Source organism: Emydura macquarii, unplaced genomic scaffold (assembly GCF_026122565.2).
Source record: "Emydura macquarii macquarii isolate MOO-44397 ecotype Brisbane River unplaced genomic scaffold, CSIRO-AGI_Emac_v2 contig_2897, whole genome shotgun sequence".
Lineage (NCBI taxonomy): Eukaryota > Metazoa > Chordata > Testudines > Chelidae > Emydura > Emydura macquarii.
This window is the reverse complement of record NW_027133034.1, coordinates 59,941,847-59,961,483: the sequence shown is the minus strand read 5'-3', so window position 1 is coordinate 59,961,483 and position 19,637 is coordinate 59,941,847. Positions and strand designations below refer to the sequence as shown.

The 19,637-nt window shown below is 41.2% G+C and overlaps 1 protein-coding gene across 2 annotated transcripts in view; it reads left to right on the top strand.

Annotated features, from left to right (window-relative positions):
• Positions 1-19,409, top strand: part of DDX4 (DEAD-box helicase 4) — a 101,978-nt gene extending 82,569 nt beyond the window's left edge. For both annotated transcript variants that reach the window (XM_067568845.1, XM_067568846.1), the window contains exons 16-20: positions 626-771; positions 5,761-5,860; positions 12,447-12,717; positions 12,884-12,991; positions 18,681-19,409. In XM_067568845.1, the coding sequence (XP_067424946.1) occupies positions 626-771; positions 5,761-5,860; positions 12,447-12,717; positions 12,884-12,991; positions 18,681-18,764 (709 nt within the window). In that variant the 3' untranslated portion in view covers positions 18,765-19,409. The remainder of the gene's footprint in view (positions 1-625; positions 772-5,760; positions 5,861-12,446; positions 12,718-12,883; positions 12,992-18,680) is intronic.
• The last annotated feature ends 228 nt before the right edge of the window (positions 19,410-19,637 follow it).

Here is a 19,637-nt window from a genome sequence, read left to right as displayed (position 1 = left end):
ATAGAACATTAAGTTTATTGTTGTAGTAAAGACCCCAACTTGAACTCATTTTGTGTGATTTATATATTCACTATGTAGAAGAGTTAACCTCAATTTTTGCAGCATAAGTCAATGTCCCCTTGGCAGGTAAGCAAAGGAGGTGCTGACTTATGCCAGAGGCAGTGTGGTCTGGTGGACTACTAAACAACTGAGTTTGCTGAGATTCAGGAATCTTGACTTCTAATCCTCTTTCCCTTCTGTAGAATGGGATAAATACCCATCTTGCAGGTATGTTGGGAATTGTGTAAAGCAATTTGAGAGTGCAGAGCACTAACTGCTAATTTTTCTTATTTTATTAAGGATGAATGTGTTGATTATTTTAAAAACTGAGGGCAAAAACTCTGCCCTGGAATGTGTGTGCAGGATTCCTGTTAACATTAATGGGAACACTGCATATCCCAGGATATAATTTGGCCTGAAAGGTCTAATTTTTAAGTCTAAATGTATATTATTTTGCTGTGTTGTGGTGATTGGATTCATATATAATAAAACGCTTTAACTTACTTATCTGCTTTGTATTGTGCTAATGATAAGTAGCTTAAAAATAACTGCAATAATGTGTAAACCTTGTTCTTTTGTTTTGAAGGCTGGCTGGAGAATTTTTAAAACCTGAATATTTATTTGTTGCTGTTGGACAAGTGGGTGGAGCTTGCAGTGATGTTCAGCAGACCATTCTTCAAGTTTCCCAATATTCCAAGAGAGAGAAACTGGTTGAAATTCTACAAAGCATAAGTAACTTTATTTGTTAACTTTTTAATGGCTTTTTCCAATGAGAGAGAATCAAGTTCATATAAATGTATTTTAGCCCCTAACTCTGCTACTTAACCAAGCCCAGGGCCCTGTTTTGCTAGGCACTATACTGTTATATGGTAAAACACAATGTCCATTGCAGTGCATGGCAGAAGAGTATTTTCTTTCTTTAGCAAATTTTACTGCCTATCTTAATTTAAGTAATTTTGTTTTATTCATGTTTGTTGTATATGGCCATTCTCCAGATAGTCCACCAGTATTGGGTACTGCTAGACAAAACACAGTTTCCCAGATTGCTGGCACTCCCAGAACAAAAATAAGAATTTGTGGTCATTCTTGTAAATTGTATTTCCGTGAAAGAACTCTACAATCTAGAATTCCACCTGTGGGTCTTAACTTTGTACCCTGGTCCAACTTCAGTTTATTCTTTGGAGCTAGAGTTCTGCGAGGGAATATCGACCACTATTTACTGAGGACAAGTTGTTAGTTGGGGAAAAAGGCACTTCTTCGAGTGCTTGCTCATGTTACTTATCTCGAAGAACAACAGTTACAAGGTGTGTTTCTCATGTTGATTCCATTCTAGGTGTATGTGCGCCTCTATGCACGGTTATTGGAATTTTTTTCCCTTAATAGTACCTGTAGGGTTGGCTCCAGCACCTCCTGGAGCCCCGCGCACATGCTGTGGTATATGAGGTGCTGCTGGCTCTATACCCCCTCAGTTCCTTCTTTCCACCACTGATGGTTGCTGGAACCTTGCTTCGCTTGCAGTCACAAGTCCTTCAGTTCCCCCTCTTCTATTGTAGTTAGTAATTAGGTTAATTAAGTAGTTCTTTGTTAGTTAAGTGCTTTTGTTAGTAGTTAGTTAGTGTTAAGTATTAGTCCTGTTAGAGACTTTGATTTGGGAGTAGGACATGCCCCACTCTTTGGACTTCAAGCCCTGTACAGTTTGCAGGAAGCCCTTTCTCCTGAGTGACCCCCAATTGAGCTGTCTGAAGTGCTTGGGGAAGTCACACCAAAAGGACAAGTGTGAGATCTGCAAGGGCTTCAAGCCAAGGACTCGAAGAAAGGGAATCCACCTGAAAGCCCTTCTCATGGAGGCGGTGTTGAGACCGGCCTCAGAGCTGCCATGTTGTGCCTCAATGCAAAAGAGGCAGAAAACAGCACCTGGACAAAAGTCATTCCCATTTCTAATTTACGGCCTCCCATTTGACCTATTTGCTGTCCCACGGGTATTCAAGAAGTGCATGGTGTTTGTAACTGCATCTCAGATGACAGGGTGTGTAAATCTACCCATATCTGAAGGACTGGCTAATCAAAGGCAGGTCCCGATCCCAGGTCCAGGCCAGCCTCAACCTAGCGAGGACCGCCTTTTAACGCCTAGAGCTAGTGGTGAACGAACAGAAGTCCATACTCATGCCAGTGCAGCAAATAGAGTTCATTGGGGCCATTCTTGACTCTACACAGGCCAGGGCTTTGCTGCCGCAGCCTTGGTTTGAAGCCATGTCGAGCCTTATCAGGCACCTCTGCGCCTACCCCCTTACAATGGCAAGGGCCTGCTTGCAGCTGTTGGGTCACATGGCGGCTTGCATGTATGTGGTATGCCACACACGTCTAAAGCTCAGATAGCTCCAGTCCTGGCTAGCCTTGATGTATGCCCCAAGGAGGCATTCCCTGGACAGAGTGGTCACAGTGCACCCACAGGTCCTCTCCTCCCTAGACTGGTGGCTGGACCCCCAGGCAGTCATGTGGGGGATACCCTTCGAAGACCTGGTTCCCTTGGTCATGCTTCCATCAGGTGCCTCGGACCTGGGGTGGGCGGGGTGCATATTAGCTCCAGCCACAGTACACAAGGGACCTGGTCGGAGTGGGAACAAGGACTGCACATAAACATCAAGGAGCTCAGGGCGATGCGGTTGGTGTGCAGGGTGTTCCTCCCCCTCCTGAAGGGCAAGGTGGTCCAAGTTTTGATGGACAGGACGGCCACAGTGTATTACATCAATAAACAGGGCAGGGCCTGCTCCCCAGCCCTGTCTGGAAAGCAGTGCACCTATGATACTTTGCAATACAACACATTATGCATCTGGTGGCTTCCCACCTTCCTGGTATAAAGAACACCACAGTGGACTGCCTCAGCAGGTCCTTCTTACCCTGCCATGAATAGTCGCTCCACCCGTAGGTGGTCGACATGATCTTCCAGATGTGGGGGTCTCCCCAAATGGACCTCTTTGCATCTGAGCTGAACGAGAAGTGCAGTCATTTCTGCTCCATTCGCGGGCTGGACAAAACAGGATCTGTCCGATGCCTGTCTTCTTTTATCAGGAGCCCTTATGTATGCCTTCCTGCCTATACCGTTAATCCACAAGGTTCTGTTGAAAATCAAGAGGGACAAGGTGTATGTCATTTTCATAGCACCCACCTGGCCATGGCACCATTGGTTTACGATACTGCTGGAGTTGTCTATTGCCCCCTTGCTAGAGTTACCTCGCTGGCACAGTCTCCTCTCCCAGGACCGGGGACAGTTGCTGCATCTGAAATCTCTGCACCTGATGGCTTGGAGGCTCCGTGGTTGACCCTAGAGGAACAAACTTGTTCGTCTCAGGTGTATCAGGTTTTAATGTGTAGCAGTAAACCTTCCACTAGAACATCATACCTAGCCAACTGTACACGGTTCACCTGCTGGGTGGTGTTCCGGGGAGTCTCGGCCCAGCAGGCCTCGATCCAAATGATTTTAGGCTACCTGTTGCACCTTTTAGCTGCAGGGCCTAGCTTTTGTCTCACTGAAGGTGCATCTGGTGGCTTTTTCTGTTTTTCACCCCCTGATCCATGGGAAGTCATTTTTTCCCCATGATATGGCAGTCAGGTTCCTGAAGGGTATAGAGAGGCTCTGGGCTCAGGTTAGGGATCCACTTCCTCCATGGGATCTAGATTTTGTGCTCGCTAGACTCATGGGCCCTATTCGAGCCTTTAGCTTTCCTGTCCCTTGTTGCTATCCTTGAAGGTGGCCTTCCTGGTAGCGATCACCTCAGTTAGAAGGGTGTCTGAGTTTAGGGCACTTACCTCAGAACCGCTGTATACGGTTTTCTATAAGGATATGGTCTGGTTGCAGCCTCACCCAGTCTTCTTGCCCAAGGTAGTGTCCCAATTTCATTTTCATCAGGATATTTTTCTATCTATTTTCTTTCTGAAACCCCATGCCTTGGATGAGGAACACCATTGGCATACGTTTGATGTCTAGAGGGCCCTGTCGTTTTACATAGAGTGGATGAAGTCGTTCCACAAGTCCACGTAACTCTTCTTGGCAGTGGCCAACAGGATGAAAGGCTCACTTGTTTCAGTGCAACGAATCTCCTTATGGATAATCTCCTGTATTAGGTTCTGCTACAAACAGGCAAAGGTGCCTCTCCCGGGGCGGGGGGGGGGAGACAGTCACGATCCATTCTACCAGGGCTCAGGCTTCAGCGGTGCCGTTTTTGGCGCAGGTGCCCACTCAGCACATACACAAAGCTGTTATCTGGTCCTCCGTGCACACTTTCGCCTCCCATTACGCCATCGTTCAGCAAGCATGTGATGATACCAGCATCGGCAGAGCAATGCTGCAGATGGCTCACCGATGAACTCCAATCCCACCTTCAAGGTATTGCTTGGGTGTCACCTAGAATAGAATCGATATGAGCAAGCACTCAAAGAAGAAAAGATGATTACTTACCTTGTAACTATTGTTCTTCAAGATGTTGCTCATGTCCATTCCTTGACACCACCCCTCCCGTCCCCGCTGTCAAGTTGTCAGCAAGAAGAAACTGAGGGGGCATAGGACTAGCAGTGCCTCATGTACCGCAGCATATTTGCAGGACTACAGAAGGCGCCACAGCCAGCCCTACGGATACTGCTAAGGGGAAAAAGCTTCTGGTAACTGTGCATGGAGCCGAGCACACACCTAGAATGGAATGCAACACATCTCAAAGAACAACAGTTACAAGGTAAGTAACCATCTTTTTCTGTCAGTTAATCGGGAAAGCTATCCAAAGCAAGAACATCCCAATTTCCAGATTATTGTCCATTTCCAGAAATGTAAAATAAAGATATAATCAAATACCTCTATCATAAAATTGATTTTATCTAATTAGTAGGTGTAGTTCAGTTATGTGTTACTTCATAGTACATTCTTAAATGTTGTGTTCTGAGTCTTGTAAATGTAATACATTCTTACTAAATGTTAGACCTCAACACATGTCCTATTAAATCTTTGCTGAGAAGTGGGTCGGTACTGTTGTCCTGTTATTGAGTGTGCTAACTAATGAGGTGTTCTAGTATTAAGCTCTGACTTCCTTTGACTGTATACATGAAAATATTTTTTCTCCATCTCTGAAGGCCCTCAGGCACTACAATGGAGGCCATATAAGTACATGGCTGGATGGACAGACAAAATCAGCTTCACTTTGACCCTTTTGGTACTTCATAGAACTCACTTCCACCCCCCAGAATAATTGTATTTGAAAGTTCTTTTTAAATAATCCTGATCTTGCTTTGAGAGCATATATTTTTGCATGTAGCTATTTTAAAATAAGATCAGTAATAAGCCTACAGAAAGGTTTCAAAAACTGTGGGCTGTGCTTCTAGTGCCAATAGAATAGCGTTACCTCCCTTATTACTATTGTTGAGCAAAGGGTAGGATGATAGGAAAGAAGCTGCAGATATTGGATCATGGGGCCTAGGGAATTGGAGAATGCAATATAGAACATTTTATCTCAAAGGTATTGGCTTGATGCAGGAATTACTGGGTGAAATTCTATGGCCCGTTGTGCAGGAGGGGGAAACAAGATCATATTAGCCCCTAGTGTCCTTAAACTCTTAATCTATTTAAATTATGGCAACATATGCATGGTATAAATGATAAAACACATTAGTGCTTTTGAGACTATGGTAAGTCTGTAATGTCCCCCTTTACCAGATAGTCTCTTTAATCTGTTGCAGGAGATGAGCGAACCATGGTGTTTGTGGAAACAAAGAAAAAAGCAGATTTCATTGCAACCTTCCTTTGTCAAGAAAAAATAGCAACCACCAGTATTCATGGGTAAGTGTTTTACTGAATAAACACTTTTGCTGTGCTATAGTTTATTTAAATATTTTAAATTACTTCTTTTGTTAAACTCATGTCTTGAGCAAAATGAATATTGGACCAAAACACTTGGAACCAGGATTCTGATTCTCAGTGCTAAAATTGGGGTGGGGAATTCTGCTCCTATTGCTAAAATGCCTAATATTTTTCAGTTGTTTCCCTGGGATAAATTGTACATATAACATGTACAATGTAGTTTTCCTTGTATACTGCACTAGTGGGGTGCTCTCCTGTGATTTCCCATCTTTGTGCATTATAGTAATTGAGGTCAGATTCCATCTAATCCTTAATGCTGTGGCCATTTTCATTATATAAATATAGTTTTATAAACTGAGAAAATTGTGTTGACTTTTTAATGAAACTTGAATGACAGAGTTACAACTTGTTTGTTTAGCTTTTTACACTGTATCATGAAAACGTGGTTTTATTAAGTAAACTTTGAAACAACTCTAACTACACAATATTTCAAACTGTCACATCATAGAATACTTTATTTGGCCAAATTGCTTTGTCTGGCTCAATATATTGGCTTAATTTGAAATTAAAGCTCTTGAAAGGTTCCAGACTCAGGCCTTGAGACTCAAGGCCTGTTTATCTGCAGAAATAAGAAACCAGAACTGGTCAGATTAAAGCCTACAGACTATACCAAGTTAGATGTGTCTCTCCCTGGAGGGAACATGGACAACTTCTTAACTTCCATGTGTGGTGTGCTTTAATTCAGGCAATGGTAGTGCAATGAAAGCACATAGAGGGGGAGCACAATTATTTGGAGTTGTTTTTTCCAGCCCTAGCATTCACTTCCCATGTTAAGTAAAAGCACATGATAAGAGAGATGGAGTAGGAATACATGAGAGAGTGAGAGCAATAATATATATTTTTTACCATCTGCTTTTTGCTACTCTGGCTTCTGGATTTTTTTTTCTCGTTTATCTTCATTTCCCTGTTTTTGGAAGCTCATGGAATTTGGCTCTTATTTTCTGGCTCTGTGGCTGTGTTTTGGCCTGCCTAGAGATACTATACAGCATGAGCAATAGAGGGGTAAGTTTCCGCCTCAAATATACTTGGATTCTCACCTACCTCCATGATGAAAGGATAGTGTTGTTGTGTTACACATTCAATCCTTGGCTTCTGTCAAGATTGTCAATTATGATGGTGGCATTTTTAATGCAGAGCAATGTCCTCCAGAGCCTGGAGTGAGAACCAGCTAATTTTATAGGTCCTCAAAAACTCCTCGTATGATTATCTTTCAGTACTTCTGGGGGAATTCTGCTCCAAAAAATTAAATTCTGTGCACAATATTTTAAAATTTTGCAAAATTCTGCATATTTGTCAAAATAACACAATATAATCACACCAGTTTCAATAATTTTGGTAATTGATTTCAAAATACCTGTCAGCAAGTATGTCTGTAACAATATAGACAACAAAAAAATCAGGAAATGTTTTGACAAATAGATTCCTTACTAGGCATATTAATACTGAACTTTGAGTAATTCATTTAAACTACAATACAGAAACTTATTTCCTGCACCCTTTCCAGTGCAAATGCTTGGGGGAGTTAGGGGTTACGGAGGAGTGGGAAGTAATTACTAGGAAGGAGCCTGTGAGTGAACCTTGGAGGGTTGTTGGGTATGTGTGGGAGAAGTATGGAACATATTTTTTTGAGGGGGGAGACATTGTTAGGGATTTGAGAAGCCTTCCCCTTGCAGACCCTGACTAACCCCTAGCCTTTCCCATTCAGTCAAGCACGTGTCCCTGCCTCCCCTCCCCCATGTGCCCCTGTACTCTACTCAGCCACCCCATTTCCCTCATTTCCATGTGTCACTGCATCCCCATTATCATTTAGCCCTGGCTTAGTGCTGTCACCTCACTAGTTCCTATGCCTCTGCCCCTCCGCCCCCCCCCTAGCCCTTCTGAACCCTAGTCTGTGTGATTTCCCCCAGCAGCCCCAGGTGCCCTGCTCTGTCCATTCCCCCCCCCCCCCCCAATGGCCCTGTGGGCCTCAGCATCGGAGGAATGCAGCCTCTCTCTCTCTCTCTCTCTCTCTCTGGCCTGCTGCACCACAGCACCCCTGGGGGGTGAAAGGTGTAACTGCAACATCTCTCCAGCAGAATGTATTTTCTGTAGAAAAAAAAACAACTGGGAGGGACATGAATTCTGCACATGCACAGTGGCACCGAATTCCCCCAGGAGTACTTTCAGGCAGTAGCAGCCTGGGTCAAATTCATATTGGTGGCTTACAGAGCTAAAAGGCTCAGGTAGCTAGATTTGTAGCCAAACAAATAAAAATGGAGTTGGGGGCAGTGGTTTGGATTCTTGAATCACTGAAGTACAGAATATAACTACATATATTACCTTTAATGCCTTTTACTTTTCCTGTTTCCCACATTCTTCTTTCCAAATTTTCAGTGACCTAATATCTCTGTTCACGCCGCACCCAGTGTTAAAGTTCTCTTGTGAGTTGCTGTGTCTGTGGACACTTCCAGGGTTAGTTTCTTTTCCAGCAGTTACAGCTAGATTTTTCTCAGGAATAGTGAAGGTCTTAAGACCTATCCCATCAATTTCTGGTCAACAGTTCCTGCCTCTTTAGGAATTATTCATAGCAGTTTTAGAATTTCTGTTTTATTGATAGCTAGTTCATCTATCTTTGGGTACAAAGAATTCCTTAAAGACAAAATACAAGAAAAAAAAAAGCCTAAGCAGCGCAGGAAATGTGCCAATCTTCAGATTCTTAAGACAAATCTCAGCAGAAGGAGGATTTGTGTGGTTTTAAATAAAATCCGAAGCTCAGATGCTGAGAATCCCCCCGACAATGATAGGAAGAGTTATCATGGGTCTGGAGCAGCTTTGCAGTATAACCAACAAGAAACCTTAAAGTAAAAAGAGCAGGAACAAAGAACCTACCTTAAAGCAGGCATAGAGCACAGATCAAGTCTGAAGGGAAGGTGCTTCTAGTCTAGGCTTGGAAAAACTGTCAATTTGACTGCCTGTTTGACAATGGTCAAATATTCCAGCAAAAATGCCCTGGTGTATGTGGGGACCTACCTTTTTTGTTGCATTGTGGTGCCATCTGTTAGGAAACTTGCTTAAATGTCTTGATCACTCACTTTACTACATGATAATGCCACACGTTAGGGAAAATGTGAACTAATTGGAAGCTGAGCATCTTAATTGGCTAGAATCTTCTAGAACAAACACTGTATATATGCCTTTATTTGTAAACCAGGCCCTCATTGTACATGGTGGTTTACAAAGCACATTAAACAAGTTTAAAGATGCATTCTCCATCTTGAAAGTTGAGTCAAAACTGACTAGACAAACTTACAGAAATTAACTCGAAGTGAGGAAGAGAGAAGAGGGTTCAGTCATTAAATGTCTCCCCCAAAAACAGAGAAAAGATGTACAGCTATTGAGTTGTTTGGAGAGGTGGCCTGCTGCCTACCTAACATACGCGTCTTTACAATTAAATTTTTTATAGTTGCTGTTTTTTATTTCTGATTAATTTCATTTTTCTTTTCTTTTGTAACTGTTGGGTCTTGAATAAAATTCACTTTTAAATGCGAATATAAATGGCTAAAAAGTTTTCTTTTAAAACTTCATTGTTTGCATTTTTTAAAGTTAAAATAACTTAAGTAACTTTTTTTGTAATTAAGCATAAGTATCTAATGCTAAGCCTACTGACGATCTTAGTCTTGCTCATTTTTTGTTACTATTATTGATCTAATAATTTAGTGTTTTAAAATATTTGACGTTATTCGATATTTGACGTATGTTTGACTGGTCAGTTGACCAGTTATATTTAGACAGGTCAAATGCCCAATCCTATTTTAATCTGTCCCATTTAATCTGTATCCTCATCACTGTGCATGAATTTAGAAACAGACCAAGTGATTTACAGATTTCAGGAACTACCAATCTTGAATTCAGTCTTGAAAAAAGATGTTAAAATGGTGGTGGGGACTAAAGGGCTATAAAGTGGGCCAAGAATTTCTTGATGCTTATTTACCAAATCACCATAATGCATTTTTATGTAGGGCAATGTAAGAATTCATCCTGAGGAGCAATACAGTTTACTATAGAACCCAATATAGAGATCTTCAGCCTTTCTGCTCTCTACCTCGACACACAGAAAAATGACACACTGTCTGGAAATAAACAAAGCACTCAAAATATACATTAAGACATCTGGGCTTTTCAGATGTGTCCTGTTTTACTTCCCCACAGATTCAAAAAGGGTGTGCATATAGAACCCAAGGTCAAATTTTGCTCTAATTTAATACTTATGTAAATAATCGGCCTCAAAGGAGTCCTTTTTAGTTTACACCTCTATAACTGAGAACAAAACATTGCCCACATCTGAACTACAGCTTGCATTTGTGTCATGCAAACTATCCCAGAGGACATCACAGGTTCTTTCAGATCTACTACAACCTGAGCTTAGAAGACATATCATAAGAATAAAATCTAAAGTGGCCATTTGGTTCAGTAACAAGTTAATTAGCCATTATAAATTAAGCCATTGCAGCCTTTGGCAGAAATATTTGCCCTATGATAACTCTTTATCTTGTCTTCCTCCTCAGTTGTTATGCTCTATTCCTTCTATTTCAGTTTTGCCCTCTTACCTTATTTCCATTATGGCTGACTTCTTCCCATGATTAAAGGTCATTGGACAATACTAAATTGCTAGAGAGTTGATCTTCTGCATCTGTTTTTATGTTCTAGTCACCTGACCACTTTCTGTTCTTTGATTTGGATGAAAAAGAAATGCAGATATAAACCCTATTTCTTGGGTCTAGCATATATAAATAGTGTTAATCAAGATGTCAAAATGTTAGCTGTGGAAGGCCAAGAGCTTAAGGGTGAGTCCTGCACCGTTCATTGGCCTCCCACTAACTGTTCTATCTACTTCTGTGAACTGCAGGAAAATGTCTTCAAATCTCCTCTGTGACTATTTGGGGAATAGATACAATTTATGAACTCTGTCAGGCTGACTGTGTCTTTACCAAGCTTCAGACTCCATTTTGAATGTGGGGCTAGTTGTCTCTCTTGTGCTGTTGCCTCCATGTTAGACTGAAATTCCGAAACAAAGGGTTAATTAGGTTTAACTATTTGAACTTTGGTCATCATCTAAATGGCAAATGGCTGCTCCCAGGGCAAACCATTCTTTTAAGTCTGAACTCGGGGGAGGTTGCTGAAGCAATAAAGTCACCTTGTAGGGTGCTATGGTCACCTGATGGAGTCACGTGACAGAGGAGACTGGATGATTATAAAAAAGGGAGGAGCTGATCTATTCAGGGTGACCTATTTTTTCCAGCACAAGGTGGAGAAGCAGCCTAATATGTAGGCACCTAATGAGGCAGGGGGACCCTGCCTATGTTCCTGAACACACGGTCCCCCTGAGGATTTCCAAGGGAGAGGTGAGCTAGTGAGGGGCATCTAGGATGTTTGCTGTTTTCTAAATTATCTGTGCTTTCTTAGCTGAAAGCAGTGGTGTTTAGAATCTTTTGCAGTGCACCTATGTTATGCTTTACAATTACTAGGGCCTCCTGAGATGGTTAAATTGTAACCCAGAAGGCTAACACCTTAGGGTGAATGTCTTAGAGAAGGTGTGTTTTAAGCTATGGAGGAGTCTGAAGGGTCAGACCTTAACCCAGGGGCTAGGCAGCTGGACAGCAGGTTCCAGTTCTCATTAGGTGTTCTAGGCAAAGGGTCTGTGACCTGAGTGTATCTACAAGGCTCTGTGTGCCTAGACCCCAAGACTTGGGGCAGTAGCTGGGCTCCATTCAGCCTCTGGAAGCATAAAATACCCAGGGACCCAGCAGATGGGTTCCCTTACTTACAGCAGCGTAGTGAGTGGTCAAGAGGGAGCATTCATCTGGGATCACTGACGTCCTCTTCCTTGGGGCTCTAGTATCAAGAAGCTGGCAGAAATTTTCTTGGCTATGGTTGGAAGAAATAGTGTAGTAGTGTGATGCTTGACCAGATATGTATAGTCTTAGGCACAGCTTTTTGTCACCGCAGTATATTGAAGCAGCATAATATTGCAAATATATACTGAAGCAACTTTAGTACAACTATAGGACTTTTGTGTCTCAAAGCACAAAACTGATTTGCAGTTTCCAAGATGTCATCTTTTCTCCTTCACATGTCTTTTCTGGCTGTTTACTTCATACCCCTTCTTCCACCCACTGCATGTGTGTCCCCTAGCCATTTTGCAAGAGTGCTCCTATGATCACTGCACTCCCAGGCCAGAAGTAAGGGCTTCTATGAAAACAGCATGCAGGGGTCTGTATAGCTTAATGCACCTTCAGAAGTAAAAGTTAAGCATCCCTTCTGTGTATTTTAATAGTTCAAATTGGCAACATTTTATTGAGAAGTAAAACAGATATAATTTAAAGCATTCTTTATTCTTAAATACAGTATTGTCCATGTGTCTTGCCGTACATAGCATGTTGATCTTTAACTTGCAGTATCTTAACCTGTAGCTTTCGCTTGCCTTTAGAGAACAATCTGTTCTAACAAATACTTTCTTTGTTTACAGTGATCGGGAACAGAGAGAGCGAGAAGAGGCTCTTCGGGACTTTCGCTCTGGAAAATGTCCTGTTCTTGTTGCTACATCAGTAGCTGCAAGAGGCCTGGATATTGAAAATGTTCAACATGTTATTAATTTTGATCTTCCTTCCACTATTGATGAATATGTTCACCGGATTGGGCGAACTGGACGCTGTGGGAACATTGGCAAAGCGATTTCTTTCTTTGATTCGATTTCAGACAGCCATATAGCCCAACCTCTGGTGAAAGTGCTTTCAGATGTATGTTGCCAAGTTTTTCAAACTTAAATATGTTCTTATTTCATATACCACTAAGACTTCATTTTAATGTGTGAACTAGCCATTAGTCCTGTGATCCACTTGAAAAATTCTTAATAAGTAATTTGGCAGTCGTTCCGTATTTAAACTTACAATTTTTCTTCTGTAGGCTCAGCAGGAAGTTCCATCATGGCTGGAAGAAATTGCTTTTAGTGCTTATGGAACTGGCTTTAGCAATCCAAGAGGAAATATCTTTGCATCTGTTGATACTAGAAAGGTGAGTTTGGAGCAAAGAAGTGGAATTTGTTTTTGGAAAATTTTTATAAACTAGGTCTATGTCAGTTTAAAATTTCTTTCATGTGTTCTTTAATATTGTAGTTTGAGTGTCTGGGACAGTCTGGTTCAGATGGCTCTTGAAATAAGAATTGTTAGCAATGTGTGTAGACTTCAGAGATGAGAAAAAGTAAAGGTAGACACATCTGAATTATAGCCAGATCTCGGGAGTTGTCAAAAGAGGCTGAACTTAAATTCCACATTTGGAAGGGGAGGTCTCTTCAAGAATAGTTTTGGACATAAATGTTAATACCAAAAAATGTTTCCCTATTTAGAGGCTCTTTTTGATGATTTTTTTACCTTTGAGGAAACAGTCAAGTTTTCCAATTGTTTCTATGATATCCAGAAGTGTGCGTCTACCTTTCTCAAGGCAACTTTGTGTGTTAACTGGCAGTGCCATTTGGGTGTGGAGGGATTTTCATTCTTTGTTTCACTGCCCAGTTTTGCCCAGTGTCCTCATGGTTTTTTCTTAGTTGTTTCTCTTTCCCCTGCTCTTTGACACTTAACTATACTGAAGCTACTAATTTAGTAGCAGCAGTACCTACATTTGTGGAAGTGTTGCATCTGCCCTCCATGAAGAATGTGCATGCTGAGTTTCATTGAGTTGCTTTTGTGTGGCTCACCTGTTTGCCAGTCTGAGCTGGAAAGGGATTATATTTAGAAGTGAGCACTTTGTCCGTGCTGTTTATCCAAACATGGTACTGATGGGAGCAAAATAATTCCATGATCATGCTGAAAAGCCATTGTAGAACATATTCTGGATCCTGACATCTCTGGGCTATGCCTGTCTTTCTAGGAATACTGGGGGCAGTTCAGACTTGTCCACGAGACTCCTTCCATTGGCCACCTTCCATTTCACCCTTTCATTAGATTTTCTACTTCCAGCTGTGAAACAAAGTAGTGGTTCAGTGTTCCCACCTCATCCATTATTATAGTAGTTTTCATAACATAACTTTGGGGCAGCAGTGGCCAAAATCCATTTTTCTCCCATTTTTTTTCTTTTGGGGCCAGAATTTCTTGGATTTTGTTGACCAATTGAGTTCAGCTCTTGTGACTTGCTTACATCTGCTCATTCCCTGATCATGGCTGAGCAGGCCAAAAAAGGAAATCAAAAGAGCTGATTGGAGAGCACCTCGGGAGCCATGAAAAAGAAGCTCTCCCATTGTTCTGATCATGGACTGTTGGGGCCTCCCTGTTATCCCACATCTTCTGGGATGCCCTTAGTGATGTCATTACAGGGATGGGGACCAGGCCTCTTTATCTCTTAGGGCTTAGCAAACCACACTGAATAAGGAAGGTTTCCTAAGAGGTAAGTCCAAAAATCCCCTCAAACTCCTAGTTCAGTCACTTCTAAAGGAAAAGCTCCAGGGTCTCCTTTGTTCACCAGTGGAAGGACTGATATCTTTTAGGGATGTTCTCCTTCACTTTCTCTAGTTTATATATATATTTCATGTAGTATGATGTGCAATAAAACCAGAAAACAGATCAAATTCCTTACTTCCACAATCAAATCTTCATCCAGAAAAAGCTTTAGGAGGATGTCCCATCTCTCAACACTTGGTTCCAATCAACTTCAGATAGGTGGATACAGAAGATGGTACCTATGCTACACTCCCTGCAGCTTCAAGCTCCTCCACATCTCTTCATCTCCTTTCCATCCTTAAGAAATCAGGAAACCTCAAACAATCCTGAAAGATATTTCCCTTTTAGAGTCAAGGAAAAGAACCTGTCACTCAAAAGATGCCTACGTCCATACTCTGTAGTCTAACATAGTTTTAAAAGTTGTGAATGACAAGCCAATGAAGAAAAAATTCAGAATGTAGTTTCGGCCTTTACTATTGCTGCCAGATATCTGCTGGTTTTTGTTTTTGTTTTTGTTTTTTTTAAGAAGTCCTGCTAATGTCAGTGAATCTGGCAAAAACTGCATGTTCCGTGTGGCTCTTGTTAAAAGCAATTTTTTCAGTTTTTCTCATGAAATTCACCATTACCAATATAAAATATTACCCTTCAGTCTCTGTTTCAGGGTGTTCACAGAAGTATTGAGTGAGAAATTTCTTTAGACAACATTTTTAATCAAAACACCATGCTTGTGGACTTCTCAGGAAGCAAACCAAAATCCCTCTATGGTGCTCCAAACACATGAATATATGATTTAAGGAAGAGCTTTCTTATTCTTTACCGCTCATGATTATCAGCCTTATTTGGGACCCCTAAGAAGAGAGCCACTGTCATCCCAATATAGCAGAGTTTTTAAAAGATACAGCATGTAATAGCGTTATTTTTACTTGCAGCTACTAGATCTTCTGGTCTCACAAACAGGGATTACTCCATTAGCAAGACTGTATGTTAGTTTATGTGGTTCCTTTTAAGGGCTTGGAACCACTCCCAACAACAGATGCAAGGGAAAGTGAAGGTACTACCTAGAATAATGAAGGCCCTTAGTTGCTGTAAGTGGGTAGCCCACATGATAGGGTATTGCCTCAGTTTTGACCAGATACCAGCCCTGCAGGGTGGGGAAGTACATCTGGGACACCACAGTATACAGATAACAGTATAACAGATAAGAGACTGAAGCAAGATAGAAATGCAAGTAGGCTGATTTGCTTTTCAGAAAGAATCACCCTTGTTGCTCTTGTTTGCCATTAGAAAACTGTTTGCCACAGTATTGATGAATGCTTCTGCTTAGATTGTGATGGGGATTCAAGAACACTCTAGGATACCAGTCAGAGTTGTCCCCACTTAGAGGAAGAGTATTTGTTTTCTTGCTTCCCTTCTGAACACAGCAGGGAGGTATGCTCTGTCTGTTTACCTAGCTCTCACTCTAAATGGGCCTTACTGGCCTATTTTGAGCATGCAGCTAGTTAGGATGCCTTCTCCTGGCTCCCTCTAGAGTTCAGTCTACCTCCCCTGCACAGTGACATGAATCTAATCAAGAGTCTGTTCCACAGCCTACACCAACAAGAATAGGACAGTGAGTTCCTTCTACTTCTAGCTAACTGTATGATTTTTTTTAATCTTTCAACACCTTTTACATCATATGGCAGACACCTTGAAGATCTTTGAGGTAGTGCAAGAAAAAGTCTGCAAAATCCTACAGTCCTCCATGCTTGCAAGGTTTGCCATAAAATTGTGGCAGACCCTTCTCCTCTTCCCCCCTTCATCCTCCAAAACATGTGGCATGCACATCTAAAAATCAAGTAGACGTTATCAAGTTTCCTTGCCAAGGAGTTTGAATATTTCTATATCCACCCATTCCCTGGATTACTGGTAAGGGTTACAATACAAACAACAAAAGTTTCCAAAAATGACTCCAAGAGAAAAAGACCCAGCAAGACAGATTTATTTGACAGGAAGATCTTCCATCCTAAATAACTGGATCTTTGAGTCTACAGATGCATATCTCAAATCACCAGGCATTCTGTCAAAATGTTATCTCACTTGGGACAAGGTGTTGCCGTTTATAGAACGACTAGGGATGGATGAGACCTCAGGAGGTCATCTAGTCCAACCCCTTGCTTAAAGCAGGACTAATCCTAACTAAATTATCGCAGCCTGGGCTTTGTCAAGCCAGGCCTTAAAAACCTCTAAGGATGGAGATTCCACCACCTCCCTAGGTAACCCATTCCAGTGCTTCACTACTTCCTAGTGAAAAAGATTTTCCTAATATCCTACCTAGACTTCTCCACTGCAGCTTGAGACCATTGCTCCGTGTTCTGTCATTTGCCACTACTGAGAACAGACTAGCTGAACATAGAGAGGAGCTGAAATTCATTGTATCTGATGGACAGCTAGTGGTGTGAATATTGTGTTTAGATACTTCTGATGCAGTGACATACTGAATGGTCACTTCTGTTGCCCAAATGCAAGGTTCCAGGTGTCAATATTCAGGAATACAAAAAGGTCCAAACAATGATTGAGGACTTCCCATTTGAACGTTGTGATCTGTTCAAGGTGCCTTCTGATGAAACCCTTCATTCTTTCAGATTAAGAGCCATGCCTCGCATGTTTGGAACCTACATGTCAGCTCTTGAGATAAGATAGGCCAGATCCCAACACTTCACCAGATGGAGGCCCTCTATCTACTATAATCCACAAAGGGAATTGAAGCTGCCAAGGAAGAAACACAAGTGGTCCTCTGCCTCTTCTTCCTCTACTTCACACCCCATATCAGCCTCACAGCAGCAAGTTTGATGTTGTCGTCGAGCTGATCTGGAGCTATTTCAAATTTGAAATTTAGACTGGTACCTGAGGCCTCAATAATTCTATTCCCAGGTATCCAGGACAGTTTTTTGGTTCTTTCACATATTGAATTCACCCAAACGTATAGGAGATATGTCCGATTCAAAGTAGAAGCATTCCACTACCAGTACAGAAACCTTTCTTTTGGCCTTTCAGCAGCACCGAGGGTATTCAAATATTTAGTTGTCATGGCAGCTTACCCAAGGAGATGACAAAAGAGCCAGTATACATGTATCTTGACGATTGGGTCATTCAAGGAAGATCACCACAATTTGTGAATAATTCCATTTGTGTGAAAAGAAAGTTCTCATATCTAGGTCTTGGGCTCAATAGAGAAGTCTGCACTGTTGCTGATCTAAAGGATAAAATTAATAGGAGCCAGATTAGATCTGAGAACAGCAAGAATTTATCTGCTGCAGGAAAGGTTTGAGACCTTGGTAGACCTAATCAGCCATCTGCATGCTCTCACCCACAGACATCTGTAAAAGCATGTCTCAGACTTCCATACTTCTCACACCACATATCAGACTTCACCTAAAATCCATGCAAGTATGACTGAAATCAGTATATGTACCCAGCAGGTATGATGTGGACATGAGGGTACAGGTTGCCTGAGAAATTTTCATATAGATCACCCTCAGACATAAGGCTGCTGCATTCACCTGGAAAGTCACCTCCAGGTAAACAGTCTAGAACTTGGAGCCACTTACCTCGTGTGCATAATAGTTGTCTAACCTTGCTGCATGGATCAACAAGTCAAGTAATCACAGGCAACACAACTGCAATGGTTTGTCGTTCTCCTCTGTCCCTTTATCAAAAAGCTTTTACTCTTTGGAATTGGTGCAATCATCAAATCCCACCAAGTAGCTCTGTATCTACCAGATTTACAGAATGTCATAGAGGATCAGCTCAGTAGGCAATTTTCAGGTGACCTTGAGTGGTCTGTCAATGACTAGTTCCTGAACAGCATCCTTTAAAGGTGGGAATAGCCAAGAATAGACCTATTTGCTACAGACCAGACCTGGAAATGTCAAATATTCTGTTTGGATTGCAGTGGGGAGGTGCTTGAACCCAGGAATTTAGTGTTTCCATATAACTTTGTGAGCATTTATCTGGTCTAATGGCAAAACGGGCATGGCCAAACCCCATAATCCTGTGGACAAATCTGAGCTGCCTTTATTTGTGGGGGGGGGGCAGGCACAGCCCAAAGATCTGACTGTGGAGGGGAGAGGTCAATCCTAGAAGGGAAATCACTAACAAATTTTCTACTATTGTATACATAGTTATGGTAAGGATAAGATTTTATAAAGCTTTGACTTGGTTTAAAACAGATGAACTTCTAAAATAAAAAATAATTTAAAATGACTACAAGTAGTATCAACTTTATTTTCTAGACTTACCAAGGCAAAGACAGTATGAACACAGGAGGACTTACTATGTCATACACTACAAGTGCAGCTGATGAGTCGTGGGATTAAGACTAAAACAGTACCGAGTTACAGATTTTGGTTTTGATACAAAAGTTTTTGTTTTTTAAAGACTTGTAAAGTGTCAGATGTTGCACTTACATAACTAGCCAGTAAAGAATTTAGTTAACAAACTTAAAATGTTTAAGAAGCTGTTGGTGTTACTGAAAAGTGGTGGTTCAATCAGAAATATAGATCTACTAAATGTACAGTGTTCCATAAATTGATAGCTACTTTTGGTATACTTTGTGAAAAGCATTTTAACAAGTTTTGTATGTTCTGGACCAAGACTTCCAGTCTTTAAAATATATTACAAACACCAGTATTCTTTGTTGCAGAATGTGTGAAATTCCCCTTAATTTCTTCCGTTATTTTTTGTTTTTAAAAAGAAGCCAGCAATTAGTCCAAGTTATCACTTAGAAGTCCATAGTCTATATGTAAACTACACAAATTTGCAAAAAGATGCTTTGAGAATGAAGACTCCATTATATAGGGCTTACTTAAATTTAAAATTGTAATTGCAAAATAATTTAACTTTTGGCTTCAAATATGTCAAAGGTAAAATACTGTCTGCACCAGATGACATGTTATGTTAGCCTGTAAAGAGCTATTGCAGGTGACTGCTTCTAAACATAATTAATAAAAACTTGAGGCTCATGTCATGTATTTCTGATTGCTTTTACCTTAACTTTGTTATGATGTAGGCTTTTATAATATCCACTTCCTATTCATGAAGTCTGTCACCTAAATACCGGACATCACATGCTATACTCTTAAGCACACTATTGCCATACAAAACAAAAGGTAAATGAATCCTTCCTGAGTCTGACTGTAGCAAGTTGTTTAACAAAACAGCTAATCACAGAGACTTTTAAAAACTTTTAT